At 53.1% G+C, this 17511-nt stretch overlaps 1 protein-coding gene across 2 annotated transcripts in view; it reads right to left on the bottom strand.

The window, feature by feature from the left end:
* ABCC8 (ATP binding cassette subfamily C member 8) overlaps window positions 1-17511 on the bottom strand; it is a 73622-nt gene that overhangs the window by 29879 nt on the left and 26232 nt on the right. For both annotated transcript variants that reach the window (XM_054586025.1, XM_054586026.1), the window contains exons 9-15: window positions 14404-14538; window positions 13903-14065; window positions 4771-4811; window positions 3491-3636; window positions 1304-1409; window positions 1054-1170; window positions 593-668 (exon numbers count right to left, since the gene is read on the bottom strand). In XM_054586025.1, coding sequence (XP_054442000.1) covers window positions 593-668; window positions 1054-1170; window positions 1304-1409; window positions 3491-3636; window positions 4771-4811; window positions 13903-14065; window positions 14404-14538 — 784 coding nt within the window. The remainder of the gene's footprint in view (window positions 1-592; window positions 669-1053; window positions 1171-1303; window positions 1410-3490; window positions 3637-4770; window positions 4812-13902; window positions 14066-14403; window positions 14539-17511) is intronic.

Here is a 17511-nt window from a genome sequence, read left to right as displayed (position 1 = left end):
TGAACCTTTCCTTCTGGAAACTTACACTGTCCTCCTGGCTCCCCAAGTCCTTCCTCACTGGTGATTTCCCCTGCCCCTTCCAAAGCTCTTGTTTCTTCTCCCTTCCAATGTTCCCCAGGGTGGGCCCCACTAACGCCACCCTGTGCCCCGCCTCCACCTCACTTTCACCCTTTGTTCAAGCTGTGGCCCCTGCCAGAATGTCCACCCTACCTCATGGCCCGAGGGACCCTGCTCATTCTCCGAAGCCCCATCGCTTCCACAGTGCCTCCCCTGGCTTCTTGGGAGGGATCTTTTTGCAAACGCCCATGCTATCTGTAACCGATGGTTTGACACCAAGGCCCTGTCCTGCCCTGTCCTTGCTGCTGCATGCTCACCTGGCTCACGGACTCCTCGAGCATGAAGCCCACCCCCTCTCTAGCATTCATGCCACGGAGCACCCACTATGAGTGCGCACAGAGCAGACACTCAATAAATGCTGATTTTTCATTTTCTCTCCATAGAGTTGTTCGGTGAGACATAGGGAGAGGAACCTCAAACATGACTCCAGGGGAGTCACTCCCAGGTCATGATGGAGGGATGAGCAGGGTCTTACCTCGGGGGATGCGGATGGTGATGTTGGACAGTGTGGGAATTCCATCGGGAGTCCATGTGAAGAAGCCTCCGATGACCTTCATTGGAAACACCCACAGCCCGGAAGAGAACAGAAAGACAGCCGAACTCACAGTGTCAAAGTCTCTTATCTCTCCTCCCTCATGAAAGCCAAAAAGCACTATTCCAGTCCTTGGATCACTTCCAGGACAGGGAGCAGGAGAATGGTCTTCTCACACCCACTCCTGCCCAAGGCACCCTCCCCAAGAAGGCAGCCACGCATCCTCCCACACTGCGGGGGTGGAAGACTTGCCCCCGGTCTTGGGACTCCCATGGATCCTACAGGCAGGGAGGGTGACCTTGGGGCAGAGGACTCAGCTCACAGGTCTGGCTCTTTCGGTGCTGAGCTTCCTCTTGGTGGTGGCGTTGGGAGGCCGGGCATGGGGTGCAGAGTCTCAGACTCACCTGGACACAGCAGTTGTCAGCATCCCCGTCCGCACTGGGGGCCAGCCTCTGCAGCGGGCCCGTGACGCCCCGACAGTCCTCTCGGGCGGGACGCTTGCGGTTCACGACCTTGAGTGGCTGGGGATTGTTAGGGGAAGGTGAGGGCCCGTGGGTCTGGGAGCTGTTCAGGGAAGGGGGTTCCCCTTCCTGTGAGGAAAGGCTGAGGCAGGATGCAGCAGGGCTGAGTGGCGAGGGGAGGTCAGGCACTCACCACCGCCTGGTACTTGCTGGTTTGGCCCTGGGGCGCAGGCTCCCGGGGGGCCCACTGCTCCTCTCGGATCTCTGCACTGGACAGGAACTCGCTCAACTTTTGCACGCTACAGAGGAAGCACAGAGATACCCCTCACCCCTGCCAGGGGCAGAGGAGAGAGGAGAGGGGAGAGGGTAAAGCCTAAGACAGCAGCTCTGCGAAGGTTCTGAGTCCTGAGGTGTAGCCCCCACAAAGACCCCACTGAAGGGGAATAAAGCAGTGGGCACCTGTGGTGGGAACCATAGGTGTTACCAGCATTTGTTAGGGCTGAGTAATCCTCTGGAGTAGGTTGGGATCTGGATTAGGGTGGATTTGGTTAGTTTTAGGAATAAGTTCAATGTTGAGGTTGGTTAGACTAAAAGATGGGTTGGTGTTGGACTGTATTGGTTACTGTTAGAATTAAGGTTGGTCAGTGTTAAGGTTAGTTAGGATTAGAATGAATTATTAACAGTAGTTAATATTTATTGAGCATACACTACATGCCAGACACTATAAATCTTATGAGAATATAATTTAATCCTGTTAGGGGAGGTGTACTATTTTCAACTCATAAAGGAGAACTCTCCCCTCACACACCCCAGAGTTTTCCTATGGACCCAGAGGGGGCTCCAAAAGTTTTGGTTCATTTTCTTTCATCTCTGGAGGTGTGGAAGCTTCCTGTGGAAGCTTGAGGATTGCTTGCCTAACTCTTTCCTCCTTTTTGTTAAATGTCCAATAGGCCAGGGGCCCGGCAAGTCTTCCAACTCTCAAAGCAAGAACAGTCTGAGGCTCTAAACGAGCTGTGGCCCCGGTTTCCGTTCTGTGCACAACCCCTCGCCCCTGACCAGGAGCAGACGGCCGGCCTCCGCCTGCTCCTCCTGTTGCTCCTGGATCAAGCCCCCTCGCAACAGTCGGCGACTGGGGCGGATGGAGCTGGCCTGTGTCCTGTTCCCACCTTCAGCCCAGGGTCTCATCTCCCTCTTTGAAAAGGCCTCAGCTACCCTGCTGCCAGTGAGATTAGGAGTGTCTGCATATGGAAATGCTTCTGAATCAGCACAAAGGGTTTCCGGCAGGTGCAGCATCCTTGAACCTGTGGTTTCTACACAGAGTCACAGGGCTGGGGTGGGTGTCCAGGAGGAGGGGTGATTATTAGAAGTCACAATGCCATGGCCAATAAAACAGTCTGCACAGCCAACCCTGGAAGTGGGAGCTGACCTTTTTCCAGCCTGCTATTCCCTGGTTACATATTCCTTTGATCACAATTCTGCTGGGTTATATTCCCTCTATCCTTGAATCCCTGCCAGAGTGTCCTCTTGTAAGTTGTTCCTTCCATCAGCTACTTCAGTCCCATAGCTACTCCTCCCTGCCAGCTGCCTAGGACCTGCTAGGGTCCCATGAGACAGGAGTGTCACTTTTCTCAAGGCTGAAGGGGCCCGGGTATGATGAGAAAGGACACAGACAGCTTTTCCCAGAAACATGACAGGCCATTGTTTTCAAGGAACTATTTCAGGAGCCAAAGGAGATCCTCACAGCCAAAGCCGCAACATGGGCTTTCTTTCCCAAGGGGGGCGATGCGTCTGGGAGACCAACAGAGTCGCCACTGGGCTCTACAGCTGGAAGTGGGGGCCTCCCCGAGCTGTGGGTCAGTTGGGGACAGGCCATACAGGCATGTGGGGAAAGCTGCTCACTGACCAGGGCTGTGAAGGCTCTGGGACCCAGGGAAAGAACAGGGGCCGCTCAGCCTGGGGAAGACAAAGATTCAGTGGATCCTTCTGACATCCGAGGGGCCATCCTGTGGGGAAGGAGTGGTACTCACTGTGGGTGGCTCTGGAGGGTGGAACTAGGACCAATGGGTAGAATTTATGAAGATATACCAATTTTGCTCAATATGGATTTTTTTTTACAGTTATCTTGGGGGTGACATTGAATTCCTTCTCCTTGGAGGCATGCAAGCAAGTTGGCTAGTCCTTGCTCAGGGATGGCGTGGCAGGGAGCCATGCAGGGCCTATGTCGCTCTGACCAACATGACCAGCTCAGCGAGGCCCAGACCAGTGGGGAGGTGTGTCCTGGGACCAAACAGCTGTGGTTGCCAAGGTCAGTTACTGGAGCAAGTGCTGGGGCTGCCACACGAGCTGCCTGTCCAGTGTCCTTGCTGGGCCCTTCTCTCACCTGACTAGAGCTTTGACTGTAGAGCGGACCACACTAGACAGCAGAAACAGCGGCGTGACCAGGATGTGGAAGAGGGACAGGGAGGCGAAGGCCACTGAGGGCGAGAAGTCAGCCTCTTTGAAGAAGCTGGCGTGGCCCACAAAGGTCTGCGGACAGAGGCACATGTGAGACAGGCGGACTCGTACCGTGGGGCCCTTCCCACACCAGAAGCACCCAGCCCGGGGGAGGGGGAAGAAAGAAAGCCGTCAAAGACACCTTCATCCTCACAGTCATCTCATGGCACTATCCCCAGCAAGTTCAGGACTTCAGGCTGGAGGGCCTAGGCTGCTCCCTCCCTACCCTGTCCCCTCTTCGCCATGAGTGACCAGGGAGGAGCCCTCAGGTTAGGTGAGCTCTGCCCTGCCTCAGTTGGGAAAATGGAATCAAGAGAATTATAACCACCTGGTCACAGTGCTTGCCTCCGGCTACCGGGCTGGCTCAGTCGCTTCTGTTACCCAGAATTCCTTGAAGAGTCAGGCCAGAACCAACCCAATAAATTATGTCCAAAGTGAATTGCTAAGCATTGCTGACAGGTGGTGAACCCACCACAGCTCTGGGACACTGGCCCCGGGGGAAACAAATGCATCTTTTTAAAGAACTGCAGCCATCACAGAAGCCAGGGATGGGAGTCCTGGGTGAAGAGGCTGCTGGCTCACAGGGGGCCAGGCCTTTCTGGAGGGTCTCGCTGCCGGCTCCCGCTGCTGAGCTCACACACGGCTGTGGTCGAAATCACTTTAGAAGAACCTCCACTATAACATTTAATGATGTGGAGGATTGTTCGTGCCATATACTTAAATTCCAAAAGGCAGGTTATGAAACTGCGTGGGCAGCACAGTCCTATTTTTGTAAAAAGGTCATATTATGTTCAAAAAAGGCTGGAAAGAAACACATTAAAGATGTTGCCAGTGGGGTTATGGGTGATTTAAATTCTCCGTGCCCTTTCCATTCTGAATTTCCCAACATTCCTACAATAAACATGTTTGGTAGTTATTTTTAAAAGAAAGTTTAATCTCTTTAAAGACTAAGCCTCAGGTCCTCCTGGCTGCTCCGGGGCCCAGGCCCCTGTCTTCCTGGAGTGGGGGAGGGGCCTGCCTGTATATAGACTTTCAGTCCATTTCCCTGTTTCCTGCCCCACTGAAGAGTCGTCTTCCGAAGTTCCTGTGCAGAAACCCTGGGAGAACTTTCACTCCAGTCATCCTGCCCCCAGACGCCACCAGGAGATGGAGGAAGGAGCCACTTACAATGAGGACAGCTGCAATGGGGATGGCCGTGTTCATGAAAACTGTGGAAGAAGCACACATTTAGTGGGAGGGATGAGACAGCTAAAAACGAAGTCCCCAGTGGGGTGGAGGCGATCTGGCCTATGGGGTCCTTTCCCCAGCCGGTGGGGTGGAGCTGGGGCAGGGTAGCGGCAGAAGTCTAGCCCTTTGGCACCTGCAGCTCCTTACCTGTTTCCCTCAGGACTCTGGTCCCACATCTCAGAGACCTAACCCTTTAAATAAAGGCTTTAACGCTCCTATTCTGTTCTATGCGGACGATGTGAAGGAAGCCCTGTGGAAATGCAGTGGGAGTTGGGATTGGAGGGTTGGCAGCCTGTGATTGACTGGGAGGTCAGCAGCATGGGGTTCTGGAATCACCAGTTTGCTACCTCTTCCTTTGCCTTTGGTCCCTATATCCCACCCTGCACCCCCCGCCCCCGCCCCCATGCCAGGTTCTCTTTGAGGCTCAGAGGCTTCCTAATCTTCCATGGCTCTGGGGGAAGATTTCAAATTCACTCACACTCATGAATCAGTGACTAAGGACATCTTAAAACAGGGCCTCCCTTAGCTCTAAGGCTGAGAGTCCATGCCCGGGATAGGGGAGGGGGCAGTTGGTTTGTTTAATGTGTGGCCTTCAAACCTTTCCTAAGGACCCCGGAGAGCAAAGAGAGCTGGACTTCACATCGGAGAATCTGTTCCATATAAGCTGTGTAACCTTGGGCAGGTCATTTCCCTACTCCAACCTCAGTTTCTTTACCTGCTCTTTGTAAACTTAAACTTCCGTGTTCACACACCCTGGCTTTCTCTGAGGTGCGAGGAAAGAATTCAGGCTCTGTGAGCCCCAGGGGCTGCCGACCACACCTCACTGGCTATCAGCTCAGCCCTGCTTCCCGGGCCCGCTCCTCTGGCCCAGCGTGAAAGATCCCGAGGTCTAGGCATGAGGTCCCGAACTTGCAGAGGGAGAAGCCCTCCTAGAGCAAGAGATGACCGTCTAGCTGCCACCCGCCCCCCCCCCCATCTTATCTTTCCTTCTTCCAGGAGCCTCTTCCAGGCTAGCGCAGAAAAGAGTTGGTTCTGTAATCAGCCAAATGAAAGCAGGATGAGCCAGGCGCCAAAGGCCAACCAAGGGCTCAGCCTGTGCACATGGCCCCTGTCTAATGAATGGCGAAGTCTCTGACACTCCGAACAAGTCCAAATGGTCAACACCAGTACAAGAACCTGTCTACTTGTCCTAAGAATCCTGCATCAGCTAGTACATACACAGTGTATATGGGAGGCCTGGACCCCTCCAGTGGGAAGAAAAACACAGCCCCTGCCCTCAGAGGGCGCCTAGTTTGAGGCAGGAGACAGAACTGTGCTCCCCAGGAAGGCCCTGATGTGCTGGGGAGAAAGGAAGCATGTCCCTAGGGAGCTCCCAAGCAGGTAGCAAAGACCTTGTGCCCATCTTAGGGGATTTCTATCTGATGAGGGAGACCCAGCCCCTGCAGAGCTCCCGGTCTCCTGGAGGAGATATGTCTGGAGTGCTGGCTTTTTTTTTTTTTTTTTTTTTTTAATCAACGCTAATATCATACATGACCGTGCTTTAACCGCCCTTCCTGAAGAGGGCTCCAGGTCTCCAGGTGCCACAGCAATGCCACGGCCCTTCCTCCTAGCCTCTGGCAGGGGGAGTATAAGCATTAATAGTTCTCCCACAGTAGAAGGGACCCAGATATGGGACCTAGGACACAGCACAGCCATCCCCGGCTGGGGAGAGGGAGGAGGAGGACTCCCATGGGGGCTGGGCTCTCGACCATCCTAAACCATGTAGCTCTAAACACAAGGTAGCTTTGTCCTTCCCCGCCAGGGCCAGTCATCCAGGGAGTTCCCTCAGGACAGGGGCCTCATTCTGTTCTCCTCCTGCCCACCCCAGCAATCACCAAAGAGGAAGGGTTTAAGCTACAAGGCCCAGGTGCACCGTCCCTTGGCCCCCTGCCCCAGGCTGAAGCCCCACCGACACATTCTGGGGCTCAACTCCCAGTTGAAAAATAGGTTCAGAGTTAGATTGTAAACCGGTACAGCTCTGCTTGGAAGGCATTCTGCTGCTCTGTAGCTACAGCCACACAGAGGTTTAGACCTTCTGATCCTGTAATCCCTCCCCTGAGAGTTTAGCTTGAATACCGTGAGAGAAGCGCAACGCTCTCAGCAAGCTACTGTTAGCTCCAGCACAGCACCGTCACAGCAAAACAAAACCACAACCACAGCACAAACCACTGGAAATGAAATCAACTGACAACAGCCCACACAAGGGGCTGGCTGTTTTAGTAAATGTGGTCCGTCAGCTCCCAGAGAGAATCTGCAGTCATGAAGCACACGGTAATTGACATTTTGTTCCATTGCCTGTTTTCCCTGGTTGTGATTTTTCTTAATTTGTATTTTTTTGGGGGGTGGTCTTTATTCTTATAGCTGCTTGAAGTCCTCTGAGGAATGAGACAAGCTATAAATAAATTTAAAAATGAATTCTCTAAAGCTGATTCTCTCAAAAGAGAATCTATATGATACAATTAATTTCTATCCTGTCCTGGCTCTTGTTTAGAGACATTAAAGAATGAAAATATAATTTTCCATTTCCCTCACCCTCTCTTGCAAGGATGGCCTTTGTGCTGGGAGCTCTGGGTCCCCTTTGGGGTAGGGGACGGGGCGGGGGTGGAGATGGAATTACCAGCTGCTTGTATTTTAAAGGTCTCTCTGAAGAGCAGCCCACTGGGGGTTGGGGTGGACAAGGCTGGCACCAGGGATGTTGGTGCCAGAGCCTGGGAGGCCTGGGAGGCTCTGGCACCACTCTGAGCTCAGCAGACACCCCGGAACCCTAGTGAGGATGGGGAGGCCAGGGAGCTGGGCATCCCAGCTGTCATGGGTTGAACACCTGTGGCCTTACGTCTATTTTCCTGAATCACATAAAGCCCTGTAAGATGTTAAAGGTGATGGAGGGGTAAAAAAAATATGACTCAGAAGAGATTTCTCCCCAACTTCCGCATGGGGTAGCCCCAACTTCCGCTTGGGGTAGGCTGACTCACTTTGGTTTGATGTAGAAAAAGGAGAACATGACAGTGCTTAAATCTTGCATGTTAGGAAGCAAGAAATCCTGTTAAGTAATACTGAGAGCAGAAGATTACCAAGCAATGTGTAAGTGCGATGCTATTATAGAGCATTTCAGACTCAAGCGGACCCGAAAGTTCTCCTTCGAAAGCAAGTCTTTCCACTGTGGTAAAAAGATATGAGTAGGTGTTGTCTTAATCCTCCCCACAAAGTACCCTTTAAGAAGTATTTCCTCAAATATATTTTTGAGGGTCTCCTCTGTTCCAGGCATGATGCCGGGGCCTGAGGGTATAGCCGTGAACAATGTGTCAGCTTTTCCTACCCTCCCCCAAATGAAACAGACACACAAGTCAACAGAAACCAGGGCGGTGCTCAGGTAATGCTCCCCTGGCTTTGCCGACGGGATGCAGCCTGGCCCTGTGGGTGCTACCCGCACTATAACACCAGCAACTTTTCATTTCCTAAGATATATATTTCAGAAGTCACATGTCAGGGAGGCACAGCCAGACGTTTGTCCTCTGGTTAACTGCAGGTTTGTCCCAGGGGTGGGGGCGGTAAGGGGGCAGCCAGCGGGGAGCTACAGGCTCACAGCCTGGGCCTAATGCAGGCTGCACCCGCAGGAGGGGGCAGTGCACAGGGCCATTTCCGTTCAGTCCGACAGTCATTCTGAAGCCAACAGCGGGGGAGGGAGAGCAGGTTAATGGTGTGTCTGCTGCTGGCCAGCCTGCTCCTGTGGTGGAAGCACAGCAGGAGACCCCACAAGTCATGCCCGATTCCTGCCTGCTTAACTGATGCCCCTCCCCAGCTGCCCCTCAGCCACTTCCCTGCCCAAGCAGGCCAGGGCATGCATCAGCAGGCCAGGGTATGTGGCTGCACCAGCTGGTGGCAGGAAGGCCAGGTATTGAAGAAGAATTTCAGAGAAGCTGGAGAAGGAAGAGGGACCAGAGCTGGAGGTCACCTTGTCCCTCCACACTGGTTGTTTGAGTCAGGGACCCCACCGAGGACAGAAGGGACCGAAGTCTTGCGTAGTGAACAGGGGCAGGCGCTGGGTGCCCCATCCTGCCCACCCTACTCCCATCCGTGGCATAGTTGTGGGCTGGGGGGTTTGCTTTTTGTTTTTCAGGACATGGTATGAGGTCAGTCACATTCATCCAAGGAGGGCCCCCCTGACTGTGTGTGGTTCAGACCCGACTGGGAAGGCGGAACACCCCTGACCCCTGAACACCAGAAGAGACGGCAAAGCCATCTTACGTGCACTTAAACTCTTTCAATGGCTCCCCTGCCTCAGGAGAAAACCTAGGGGCCTGAACACAGGGCACAGGTCCTGTAGGATTTAGTTTTGTTTACCTCTCCTCACCAGATTATGTTTGAGTCTCAAACATAATATCCTTCTCACCTTCAGGCTCTGGGCCTGGAACATTCTTCCCCTCATCTGGTTAATTATAGTCACTCTTTGGGCATCAGCAATGAACTTCACCTCTGACAAAGCTTCCTTGACACTCACCACCCCTGAGACTAGGTCGTGCACAACTCTTCCAGGCGCCTGCAACACCCATTTCCATTCCTGTCACGCGCCACACAGCTTTGTGGCTGGCTTCCCTACTAGACTGTGAGTGGCCTGTGGGCAGGGACTGATATTTCTTCTTACCACTGCATCCCTCATGCCTAGCACAGGGCCTGGCACATAGCAGGTGCCTGGTAAAGACTTGTTAAATAAGTGAACGAAAGAAACAAAAGAGGCCAGGGCCAGGTGAGTAAAACAAAAGAGTAAGTGGGGCATTTGGAACTGACCCCATGACTCTGAGCACACGTGCGGCACTGGTCATGGTATGGTCTCTCATGGGTCCGTGAGGTGAGGACCCATGTTTGCCTCCTCTTTAACCCCCAAGGGCCTTGTAGAGTGTGGCTCAGAGAGAAGGTTCTGGAATGGGTGCTGCACACTGGACAGAGTGAACTGGAAGCATGTTGGCTAGTGGACTGGTAGGGCCTAGGTCCCCTTTGTCACTCTTGCAAAGCTTGTCCTCGAATACACGGCGGGGCCAGACACATAGAGTTATGCTGCTTCTGCAAGGAAATAAAGGTTGACCTGACTTCTAAGGGGGGTGGCCACAGCAATTGCCTCCAGCTTTTTCCCACTTTATCTTCTACTTATTGCAATCGTGCCCATCTTGCAAGGTGCTGCCCAAGCATCATCTTGCATGAAGCTCCATGTGAACTCCCAGTCCACATGGGTTTCCTTCGCTCACCTCTGCCATTTACTGGCTGAGGACCTCAGTGAGCCATTTCACTTCATGGAGCCTCAGTCTTGCCTGCTGTAAAATGGGATCACAGAGCTACACACCTTGCAAAGTTGATCTGAGGATTAAGGGCAGTCACGCTTGCTGGACAGCCAGCACAGAGCAGGTCCACATATGTAGTTCTCCCTGCCATACTGTTCCAAGTATGTCAGCGCTGACCTCTCAGCAGGCTATCAGCTCCTTGAGAATGGGGAGCACATCTTACTGCCTCTTGCATTGCTTCCAAGTGCTTAGCATAGGGCCAAGCACACAGGGTAACTTAGCATAGGGCCAAGTACACAGGGTAACTCAACACCCACTGAGTAACGTACATCTGCTTTCCTTTGATTCTCGATTTTGATGGCAGAACAACTGTACATGCTTCCTTTTCACCCAGCCCCTCCACCACGTGCTGCTTTGCCCTGCCCTGCCCTGCCCCAAGGCTCCACCCACAGGAGCTCTCAGGGAAGCTGAAGGGGAGACCATCAGATAGAGTATCAGAGGCGACTTGTCTGTCCGACAATCTGACTGACTGGCAGAGGATGACGGACTGAAAGCACAGCCAGGCAGCACCAGATGGGCCCTGTCAGGAAATGTGACCCCAGGGCTCTTCTGTGGCACCAGGACCCCATGGCTGGCGCCAGGGGGTGAGGGTGAAAGATGCCCCATTACCTCAAGCCTAATGACCTGTGTCCTGATCCCTGGTGACAGAGAGCAGAAGGCAGGAAGTTGGGAGCAGATAAGTGAAAACACGCTTAAAGCATATACCTGCAACCAGGAGGTGCCCTACCTTACCACCTGCCTCTCTCCCTCCCACGGGCCAACACAAAGAAACCCATCCGAGGAAGGGCCGATACTGTGCAAACAGTGCTTGGCTTTCAGAGCTCCCGGAGGGCTCTTCCCTTTCCCTCCCCAGTGCCTCCTCCAGGGGCCAGCCTGGGCTGCTCTGTTTATCCTTCTAAGTCGCTGAGGCCTGGACAGGTGAGGGGCCCTGCGCCGACCCTTTTGTGGCTCCAGAGCCCCGAAACTCCTTCTGAAGTCATCTCAGCTCTTGACAACATAGAATCTCCTTTCCCCAAGTCCTCTCGGCTCCAGGCTCTTTGCAAAGCCCTGGTTTGTCTTCTCAGGGCCCCAATGGGACAAAGAGCACCATTAGATAGGCTATGGTGGGCTAGCCTGGGAACCTAGGCATCTTATGAGGCTGTTTACATAGGAAAACACATCCCAGGTTGCAGTATGGAACACAGGAAAGGAGCATGCATCTTCTAGAAGCAAAGTAGCTGTTACACGCCACCCTCCCCCCCATTACTATGACCCAAGGCTGCCCCAACAGTGCCGTCAGGAACCTTGGGGTCAGCGTCCCAGTTTCCTTGCTGCTTCCCTCCCATTGCAGCAACAATGAACCTGCCCTACCCACCCCTGCCATGCTGTTGCTGGGAGAGAAAGTCGCCTGGCTGTTGCGGGAAGCCCCCTCCTACCTCAGCAGTTGTTCGCCCTGACAGGAGCCTGGACGCCGGGTGTGTGTCGGGTCACTGTCGACCCAACCAGCCCCAGTCGACACACACTGCCCCGTCACAACCAGGGGCAGGCAGAGGCGGTGGCACAGAGAAGGACAAAGAAGGCCTGGATTCGTGGACTTTAATTTCTGAGCTCCCTCGATGGTCCTTCCCAATTTCTCCTGTCCTATGGAGTGCTCAGATCAAGGGTCAGAGGTCATAGGGTCAGGGATGAGGGTCAAGGGGCGAGACCAGCAACCTGTACAATGTCTTGGTGAGGAATCCAGGAAGCAATGGCTGTCTGCCGTGCTCATAGCTCCAGTCTGAGAAAATGAGATCTTAGCAGGACTTTCTGCAGAAAGATGCCAAGGCTAGTGCTATGTATGATGAATGGCCTGGCCACTGCTTACTGGGCAAGGGTCCTGCCCAAGGCACAAGACACCAGAGTCTGGCTGGACACAGGGAGGCAGGGCCCCTGGGTGCTCACTGCAAGCTCTGCCTTCAGCTCGGATGGTGGCCACCTGTTCCCACCAGACCTTCTCTAGGCCGTGTAAACACTAGGAATACAGAGATGACTTGAGGGAGACACATCCAGTGCACCCTCCACTATGGCCCCACCATCGGCCTTCCTCCCCGCTCTGACCCTCGTACACCAAGAAACCAATTTCAGCTGGGGGAGCTGATCACTTTGTTCATCTCTTCTCATTTCCTCCCCTATTTCTCACCTCTGTCAGAGCCCATTCTAGGTTCTCTTCTAGGAAGAGGAAAGAGCCTAAAAATGGTGCCCTGCTGTGTCCGGCCATAGGTTCCTAGCTTTGTGTGGAAATAGTTCCAGGCTGGGAGTTAGAGACCCAGAGGATCTAGTCTGAGCCATGCTATTAACCTCAGGAAGATGCCGCTCTGGGCCTCAATTTCTCATCTGTAAAACGGTTGTGCCCACCTGCAGAAAATATTTTCTATTTACCTCCCTTGTCACATTCTCTGTAACTTCCACAAATCTACCTTTTAACCCACAAAGTCTCTCTTTAGCTATGCTATTTCATTTAACATGTACACTGAGTTGGTTTTTTTGTTTCCATTTTTTTCCTCTCTCTCTGAGGACTTCCTCTTGGCCCTTCCTACCATAATGACTCTTAAACTGGAAAGGCCAGGGAGCCAGTGTGAGGTCTGCAGCTGCTAAATAGCAGCATCCCAACTATGCGCTTGGGCACTAGCCACCACCGGGTGGGTCCCTGGAACCACTAGCCAACTGAGGTAAACTTCAGCCAGGCCTCCCTTAACCTCCTGACCTTCGTACCCCCTGGCTCTGACCTGGGAACTGGTATCCACCGAATTAATTTCAATAACTATATTTTTAATTGCTAGATTTTTGAGGGGGTTTTCTTTTCCCCCAGTACTTTTTTATTTTGCCCGGTAGGTTTTACACCTTCTTTAGCTCTTTAATTATTTTGTACATATTTATTATATTATCTCTTTCAGACTATTCCAACATCTCCAGGTATGGAGGGAGTAATTCTCCTATTTTTTGCTTTTGCTGACTCATTCCGGTGGTACATTTTTCTGTGGTGGATTTGTCTTTCTTTATTATTAGCTCAATGTTCAAGAGGAATGCTTGCTACAGGAGCACATGTTCGCTAGAAAGTGGCTTTATTATGTGTGTCTGACGGGACCGTGGGAATTTTACCAGTTTTGGTCTCTTTTTTCCTCTCTCTCTATTTCTGGGCTTGGTGTTCCCAAACCAGTTGATTAATGTAAATTCAGTTAGTGTAGATACATCTGCGAGGGCCTCACACTTGAGCTCTTGCTGTTTAAAGTAAAAGTTTCCCCTCCTCAGGGCCCCAGATAAATGGAAGTTTCCTTGCAGCTTCCTCAGGGCAGTGGCAGCTCAATCTGATGCATTGAAAAGGAGTCCTCGCTGAAGAATCCAAGCTTATTTGTTCCTTTACTGCAGCCTCTCAGTAACATGTCAGCTCAGTAGCACATCAAAGCCCTCCTCTCTCTTTATCACCACTGTACCCTGAGGCTGGGCACAGTGCCCCCCCCCCCCCCCAACCCCCCCCCCCCCGCACACCAGGCTGTCAGTACGTGTTTGCTGGGTAAATGACCCAAGAACGCTGTGATTTCTGGGGGCTCTGCTACATGAGACAGTTTGAGGCTCACCTGGATTGGCTGACCCCGAAGCCTGCCACTTCTGCCACCTCCCCCTCCCACAAGCCCTGACACCCTATCCTAGCAGCATGCGGGCTGGCTGGTTGGGGAGGACTCACTGGAGATGGAGGTGTAGATGGCGAAGGCCCTGAGGCTGGTCATCTCCTTCCTGCGGGTCATCTCCACCCGCGTGCGGAAGATGTTTTCCCAGGCGTACAGCTTCAGCAGCTTGATGCCGCGGAGCATCTCGTTGGTCTGCTTCAGCCTCTCGTTAGAATACTCCTGCCAGGGGCCACCAAGTCAGAGAAGGGTTCCTTCTGCCCCATTCTCCCCCAAGGGGAAGGAGCTGAGTCCATGTTCTCCCCACCTCACAGCCAATGCCCAGCTCCTGTCCCCACAGGGATGCTCCTTCCTTCTCCATGAACCCCATTTCACAGACACAGAAATGGGTGAAGCAAGATGGGTTAAGTGGCCTGCTTAAGGTCAATAATGATAGTGTGTGTGTGGGGGGGGGGCACTATTCTGTAGCATCTCCCCACTGATGAGAGGGGAGAGGGAGCAGGAAGACACATGGGAGAAGGATGGGGAAAAGGGGCAGGCGCCCACCTGGGGACACTCACCAGGGTGCTCCGCTGGGCCTGGGAGAGCTTGGTGGCCACGAAGTACTGGACAGGGGCCAGGAGAATGATGACAGCTGCCCCAATTAAGGCACTGACTCCGAGGATGTAGTAAAGGAGAATCACGCCCACGACGATCTGAGGGGGCATCATGGGTGAGTTCCCTTTGACCTGGTGGCTCCCCATCCCTCCCTCTCTGCCCAGTCCTCTAAAGTGGGACATGCCTTGATGCTGGTTTCCAAATTGTCTTGGTTGGTGGAGGGACAGAAGGAAAAGTGTGCCAAAGCAATTTCAAAGGGGGAATGAACATGGTGGGCTCTCACACAAGCAGATTCTGGGCTGCGAGCTAACTCGAACGCTGGCTGAAGCGTTCTCTCTCCCCAAGTGTGTTCTCCAGATGGAGGTCTCAGAGCTGAGCTTGCACAATGAGTGTGACAGCACCTTCCGTTCTGGTTGTCAGGGCTGACGTTTCACTCTCACTGGGAAGAAGCAGTTTTTGAGCAAAGGGCCCCAGCTGCTGCAGCCACACCGGGCAAAGCCAGACCAGGATCTGAGAGTTTACTTTTCATTCTTATGTGCCTGGCGTCTTTAATTTTTTAGTGACGCTGCCAGATAGTCTCTGAAAAGAGAATCCATTCTGTTTCTAGCTTTATGTAAATGACTGCCTGCGTCTGAATATTTATGAGGCGTGTATGTTACCCTTGCCAGTCCCCAAAACATGGAGATGACAGTTTCTCAGGTTGCCTTCAACAGCAGGACCTCTAAATTCAGGACTTATTCTAGAGGAACAGATGTGCTGCCTTCCTTAATTAAGGGGGAAAAAAAAAAAAAAAAGCCCGCCTGGGCTGGCCCTGCACTCCGAGCCCTACGCCAAATTGGCACTAAGCTCCTGCACCACCTCAAGGGCAGAGGAGGGGGCGGGCGGCTCTGTGAGTTCCGTTAATTACAGGACGCCTCCTGCATTGGCCGTGCTTGGGGGCCGTAGCTGACCCTTCACCACCTGCTGCCGGTGTTTAGCTGACGCTCAATGCCGGCAGGCACAGACGGGCAGGGGGGCACATTAGGAAGTGAAAAGCCCCCCTGCTCCTGCTGGGCCCCGCTGCTGTCACCCTCCGGGAAAATCATCCCTGCATCCAGGTCCTTCACGCGCTGTCCTCAGGTGGGAGCGATGAGGGCGTCACTCAGCAGCTTGGGGAGAGCCGGGCACCCAGGCAGTTCCCAGGGCACTCGCAGAGTGACCACCAGCCCACGGGCTGGGGGGCGGTGCCTGCACCCTGTCACCTCCAGGCACCGGCAGCTGCCGGGGCGGGAGCTGGGGAGGCAAGTCTGCGGCTGCCAAGGCCCCTGCTCGCACTCCACCTGCCCCTCCTCCAGCCCCTCGGACTCCTCTGTCCGCTCCTCTCTTCTGCAGGCGCCGGAATGGACCCCGCGGGAGGACACGCCAGAAACTGGGGATTCTGAGTGTGCAAAGCCGGTGTGGGGAGAAGGGGCTATTGTAGCTCCTATTCACAAGTTAGAAAAGCAGCCTAGGGTAGCGTGGGGAGACCACAGTCCCTGGAGTCTATCCCCGAGTTTGAATGCAGTCCCAGCACTTACTGGCTGTGCAGTCTTGGGCCAGCTACTTAAGTGTTCTGGGTCTCAGCCTCTTCATTTTTAAAATGCTGATTTTCATGTCCACTTAGCAGGACTGTTGTGAAGATTAAGTGAACATGTATGATAAGCACCTAGAATAGTGTCTGGCACATAGTTGGAGATCAGTACAAGGTGGCTAATCCCTTCTTAAAAACAAACGACAAACAAACACACAAAGCCTAGGGGAACCCTGTCACTAGGGAACCACAGAAAGGAGACGCCTGGGCGTGGGGCTGCCACTGGCTGGTGGTGTGGCCCAGCGTGAGCCCCTGCTCTCTGCGGGCCTCTGATACCCAGAGATGGGGACAGGGAGTGACTGCCAGTGCGTATGGGTTTCCTTACAGGGTGATGAAACGGTTCTAAAATTGTGAGGTGACTGCACAAGCTTCCCTGCGACTACATTAAAGCCCATGAAGTTGTACACTTTAAATGGGTGAATTATATTTCAATAAAGCTGTTATTTAAAAAAGTATATGTGACCAGAAAAAGATTACAACCCAGGGAGAGCCCTTGGCGATAATGAAATGGGGTTCCTGAGCTAATTTTAATATTATCCAAACCCTCCAGTGCCCTGTGGCCACCCAGGCTGCACACTCAACCCCGACCCGGCTGGAGGGATTGCATCAGCTCCGGGCACAACACTGGGGCTTGGGGGTCGGTCAAAGCTGTAAGTGGCAAAGGTAAAGTTTATGAGGAATTAAAAATGAAAAACCAAATACTACTACATGATAGATAAACATGGATATAAAAGCTCCTACCCCTGAGCTGTTGGGAGGGTGAATTATGCAAGTGAGAGAGGCTAGAGCAGGTCCAGGCACAGGGCAGGGGTTATTAGCATTTATTAGTGTTATTAGCGATGGTGCATGTGCAATAAACAGTACAAATAATGGTAACAAAAACAAAGCAAGCAGGTGCAGTAGACAGGCTCTTTTGAAACAGGTTGTTCAAAGGGGCACAAGAGAAAGGACAACAGGCTGGGGACTGCGTTAGGTGAGCCCTCCAAGCCCTTCTACAGCTTTTGTCATCACTGATCCACCGTGGCAGCGCGGAGGGGCACACCGGGGTCGCGGCAGCGGGGGATGGCGTACAGGGCTGTTCCCAGAGGAAGAACCACCAGGTCCTCTGCCCTACTTGTCTTTTGTCTAACTGCCACCCGGGGCGAGCCTCTCCTCCTATTTTCCTTTAACGTCTTTTAAAATGTAAGCTTACAGTACGGAGGACCCATAAAAATCACTTGAGATTAAGGCTTATGGAAGGGCAATCCCAGGAAGGAGTGAATTCTGGCTGGTAAAGTCCTCACTCATACCAAAGTGTGCAAGTTAGAGGGACCTGATGATTAGTGACCACTCCGACCAGGGCATTCTGCTCGGTGCTCTCCTCACATCGTCTAACTGAATGGTCGCAGCAACTCCAGAGGGTGGGCATCACCCCGACTGCATAGATGAGGAAACCGAGGCTCAGAGAGTTATTTGAATCAGC

Source organism: Pteronotus mesoamericanus, unplaced genomic scaffold (genome assembly GCF_021234165.1).
Source record: "Pteronotus mesoamericanus isolate MK-2021 breed Mesoamerican mustached bat unplaced genomic scaffold, CSHL_Meso_final contig_90, whole genome shotgun sequence".
Lineage (NCBI taxonomy): Eukaryota > Metazoa > Chordata > Mammalia > Chiroptera > Mormoopidae > Pteronotus > Pteronotus mesoamericanus.
This window is presented reverse-complemented; position numbering and strand designations above follow the sequence as displayed.